The sequence below is a fragment of the Ovis canadensis genome, chromosome 16 (assembly GCF_042477335.2).
Source record: "Ovis canadensis isolate MfBH-ARS-UI-01 breed Bighorn chromosome 16, ARS-UI_OviCan_v2, whole genome shotgun sequence".
Classification (NCBI taxonomy): domain Eukaryota; kingdom Metazoa; phylum Chordata; class Mammalia; order Artiodactyla; family Bovidae; genus Ovis; species Ovis canadensis.
In genome coordinates this window covers 21439334-21443956 of record NC_091260.1, presented here as the reverse complement: position 1 = coordinate 21443956, position 4623 = coordinate 21439334, and the positions used below count along the sequence as shown (strand labels likewise).

General features: G+C 49.5%; 1 protein-coding gene across 1 annotated transcript; it reads left to right on the top strand.

Annotated features, from left to right (window-relative positions):
* The first annotated feature begins 1721 nt into the window (after window positions 1-1721).
* Window positions 1722-3988, top strand: TMEM174 (transmembrane protein 174). Its single transcript, XM_069556191.1, has 2 exons — window positions 1722-2426; window positions 2624-3988. Exons 1-2 carry the CDS (start codon window positions 1795-1797, stop codon window positions 2727-2729), a joined length of 738 nt encoding a protein of 245 aa, XP_069412292.1. The 5' UTR covers window positions 1722-1794; the 3' UTR covers window positions 2730-3988.
* Window positions 3989-4623: the final 635 nt, after the last annotated feature.

Sequence of the window (4623 nt, the reverse complement as noted above, 5' to 3'; positions counted from 1 at the left end):
CCAGAATTTTCATGATTAACAGAAAAGTTGGCTGCCCTGGATCTCTGACCTAGCCCAGTGGAAAAAGGGCAGACCACACCTACTACAACAATGCTCCACCCTTGCTGCTCGAGGATGCTTGCAGGGAGACACCTGAGAGGGTTATTGCCTTGCTTTCCCGTCTGTTTGGCAGTGAGGCTGGTCACAAGCCTCGTCCCGTGGCAGGGAGAGGTATTTTGGAGGGGAGAAAAGCCCCCTGCTTTCCCAGGAGCACTTGGGATTAACGTGGGGTTTCCAGAGAGTCCTGATGATAACAGCCACCTGGGGCATGTTTCCTCCCTTGGAAATGTTAGTTCTGTTGAGCTAAGGTGAGAACTCAGATGTTGCCAGTTAAAATAGTGGCCCAGGTGATTTTTATCATCAAGCAAGTTTGGGAAGCCCTACCATAGGGCAAGAGGACAACTCTTCCTGGACCTTGAGCTCATGCCTGCAAAAGGGAGCGGATATAATATTTAACCACTGAAGAGAGACATCTGTTTGGAGACAGGAACAGGGCTACAGTTACCGTTCCATGAAAGATGAAACTGGTGGGCCTGGGCACTTCCCTGGCAGTCCAGGGCTTAAGACTCCATTCTTCCAATGCAGGGGGTATTGGGTTCCATCCCTGGTCGGGGACCTAAGATCCCACAAGCCCTGTGGCCAAAATAACCAAAACATGAAACAGAAGTTATATTGTAACAAATTCAATAAAGACTTTAAAAAGGGTCCACTTCAAAAAAATCTTTTAAAATAATATCGATGGGACTGTTCTTAAGTTCTGTGGTTATGAATGACAGATCATGTCATGGAAGGGCAAGTTTTCTTCCCGAAATGAGCTTGGTCGTACCCGATTCTCTGCCAATGACACAGTGCATGGAAAGGCTTCCAGGGTGTCTCTCCTCTCCCACAGGAGCAACTGCTCCCCAGATGCTGACAGCAAAGCCACTTGGAGCTGGTCAGGAAAGAGCAGGACCTCAGGACTCTGCGAGACTTGCTGTGAAAGTTTGTGTTGTCACAACTAGAGGTTCCTGAGGTGGGGAGGAAAACAGACCATCCTCAAACAGGTCTCTGCTTATTTCCAGTGAGCTGACCCAGCAGGCAAGTTGGGGTAGATTCCTGAGCACGTGGTGGACACATCTACGGCCCCTGCACAACCCAGGGCCCTGGAGGTCCTCTGCCCTTTCTACAGTCTTGGTTTGGGCAGGGTGTGAGCAGAGCTTCCCTGATGGCTTAGCAGCAAAGACTCCACCTCCCAATGCCTGCCAATGCAGGAGACAAGGGTTCGATCCCTGGGTGGGGACAATCCCCTGGAGAAGGAAAGGGCTGTCTGCTGCAGTAATTTTACCTGGGAAATCCCATGGACAGAGGCGCCTGGCAGGCTACAGTCCATGGGATCACAAAGAGTTAGACACAACTTAGCAATTAAACAACAACAAAACAGAGTCTTGGAGCAGCCCCTGACACATCTAAAAAAAGTACCCCCGGCACATAAAATGTGCTCAGTAAAAACTTTCTGAATGAGTGAATGAATGAATGTGGAAGAGAGTGAGCTTGTCATTGAATTGCAAATCAGAGGCCTCCAACTGTTGATGAAATTTATGAGAAAGCTTCAGGCTTCACTTCTCAGACCTTTATTCTTCTAAACAAAGTTCAGGCCTCTGAATGTTCTACTCTGTTAACCACAGAAGCCCAAAGTTCTTCCATAACTAACCTGAAGCAGGGGTTGCTGGGCTCTGCTCTCAGGGGCCCTCACAAGCCCTCTGCCCTGGGGCAGGCATGAGGAGAATGGAGCAGGGCTGCAGCCGCCTGGAGGACTTCCCTCTCAACGTGTTCTCGGTCACTCCGTACACTCCCAGCACCGCCGACATCCAGGTGTCAGACGACGACAAGGCAGGGGCCACCTTGCTCTTCTCGGGCATCTTCCTGGGACTGGTGGGGGTCACATTCACCATCATGGGCTGGATCAAATACCAAGGGGTCTCCCACTTCGAATGGACCCAGCTCCTCGGGCCCATCCTGCTGTCGGTGGGGGTGACGTTCATCCTGATTGCCGTGTGCAAGTTCAAAATGCTGTCCTGCCAGTGGTGCAAAGAAAGTGAGGAGAGGCTCCCGGATCCGGAGCAGACGGTGGGAGGACAATCCTTTGTGTTCACTGGTATCAACCAACCCATCACCTTCCATGGTGCCACTGTGGTACAGTATATCCCTCCTCCTTATGGCTCTCAAGAGCCTATGGGGATGAACACCACCTACCTGCAGCCATGTGGCCCATGCGGCCTCATACTGCCTGGAGGGGTGGCGGCCACCGTGCCAAGCCCCCCTCAGTACTACACCATCTACCCTCCGGAGAATGCGGCCTTTGTTGACGACCAGGACTACCCTTCCTTTGTGGATGCTGCAGATGGCAGGTAGGGAGTGTGGAGTGCGGATTGTCCCCTCCCAGCTGCGGCAGTCACAATCTATTTGCAAGGGAGGTGTTCCGTTTGCAAGGGAGGTGGTGGGAGACTGCGGATCTCTATGTGGCCTGTTGCTGCAACGGTGGCATCGTTTTCGAGGGTCGTGCTAGGGGCTGTAAGGCATCTTGTCCCTTCTGCTTCCATTTCAGGTCCAGCTCTGATGCTGAGCAGTTAGAAGAGACACCGCTGGGAGACGAGGACTCTGCCTGCTTCTCCCCTCCTCCGTACGAGGAGATATGCTCCCCTTCTCACTAGACTGTGAGGCTGAGGGCACAACATGTTAGTTTTGTTGCTGACAGCTGAAGTGTTCTGTGCAGCAGAGCTGTCTAACCAGGAAGTCTTGACGGATACCATTTGGGGAGGGTGGGGCAGGGAGAAGTGAGAGGTTGAATCTCTCTGGTTGGTAAAAATTAGGCACGGCTGGGGAAATGTCCTTCTGATAGAGCTAGAAATCCCCTGGATATGGTTCAGGATCAGGAACTTCACCTGTTTATCCAGCACCCATCCCTTTCCCACTGGGAGGCACTGGTGTCTTCATTTGAGCTTTAGCAGCCAAGGGAACCTGAAGAGGCAGGGCAACCCACTCCAGTCTACTTGCCTGGAGAATCCCACGGAGAGAGGAGCCTCGCAGGCTACAGTCCATGGGATCGCAAAGAGTCGGACACGACTGAGCAACTGAGCACAACACAGCCAAGGGGAAAATCACTGCTGCTGTGACTTTGGGAGTTTCCACAGCAGTGAGAGTAGCTGTGGAAAGGAAGCAGGGAGCAGAAAACAGGCTCAAATGGAGATTTTCTAGTGCCTGTTCTCAGCCCATAAAGGGTATCTGCATGTTTGTAAGAACTTGGTGGCCATCTGGTGTCCCTGGAGGACTCTGGCTATCTTAAAGTCTGCAAAGATAAATGAATTAGGTGGAATAAAAGAACGTCTCCTGTTAGAATAGTATTAGATACCTGGAATAAACATACGAAATAAATGACAATGAGACAATGAAATCAATAAATCCTTAAGTTATCACCAGGTCCCAGCAGTTCTGCAGCAAGGGTTGAAGCCCAGCTACCCCAGGACAGGATCTGTGCTGGACCCAGGGGCCAACAGAACACGATCACTTCCCTTCACACAGATGGGATCTGTTAAATCAGAAGAGAGCTCCCATGTCAACACCTGGAAAACCATGAGTCATAGAAGCAATCTTTATGGTTAAGATAAGCTCATCTTCTTTAAGAAAAAAAAAAAATTCTTCGATACCTTTAACCTCCAAGCATCTGAGCTGACAACTAGGATAGACTCACAGACTTTAGAAGAGACAGATAAAACCATCAGTGCTTAAAAGAAAAGTATTTTCCATAGGCTACAAAGGACAGGTCATGTAAGGAAAGGGAAGCTCAAACCAAAGGAAAATATAGCAATCCTTTAGAGTCTGGGTACTGCATTTGTATATGGAGTGATTTTTACTAATCTTGATCAGAAATATCTAGTTTTCCAAGGATATGATTAAAATAAGCTTGATATTATTATTGTGATTTGTACTCTTACAAATTTCATCTTAGGGATGAAATCTCTGTGTATGAGGATTCATTTTCATGTTCACTGATAGAAGGTAATTGAAAGATATAATTCATTTTATAGAAACTAGCTTTACACTCAACGCATTCAGGAACTGCTGGACTCCTGCCTGAGGACCATCAGTTCAGGGAGGATGTTTGGAGACAGGGACGCAGTGGAGCATCGCCAGTGGCGTCCCCACCGTCAATGCCTACACACCTTCCTCCTTCTCCCTCCTCATCCTCGTTCACTGCACAACTTTTATTCCTGGATTTGGGTTCTGGCGAGTGGCAAGGGTAGCTCAAAAGGGGAAGAGGTGTTCGGAAAGGATATTTGAGTGTGGAAGGCGGGAGGGCAGGGTAGCCAGTTTGTCGTGGTGATGCTTGGAGTCTGATATGCAGGGAACCGGCCTCGGTGGGGCTTAGTTCCAGGCAGCAGAGTCATTCAACACCAACTGCCCCAAGACAGAAAAAGTGCTAACACAGAGGTAATTTATGTTTTTAAAGACAGAGCATCAGAGCTGATGGCTCAAGGTGGGAGGTGGGGCTCTAAGAATAGGAATTCAGCACCTATTTGCTGAGCATCTCCTCTCTCTTCCCTCGGA

What these genes read in the sequence shown, in the direction of transcription:
- TMEM174 (XM_069556191.1), top strand. Translation starts at nt 1,795, where the DNA reads ATGAGGAGAATGGAGCAGGGCTGCAGCCGCCTGGAGGACTTCCCTCTC. An exon ending in GTGGATGCTGCAGATGGCAG is followed by an intron (nt 2,427 to 2,623) that starts GTAGGGAGTGTG and finishes CTTCCATTTCAG; the next exon opens with GTCCAGCTCTGATGCTGAGC.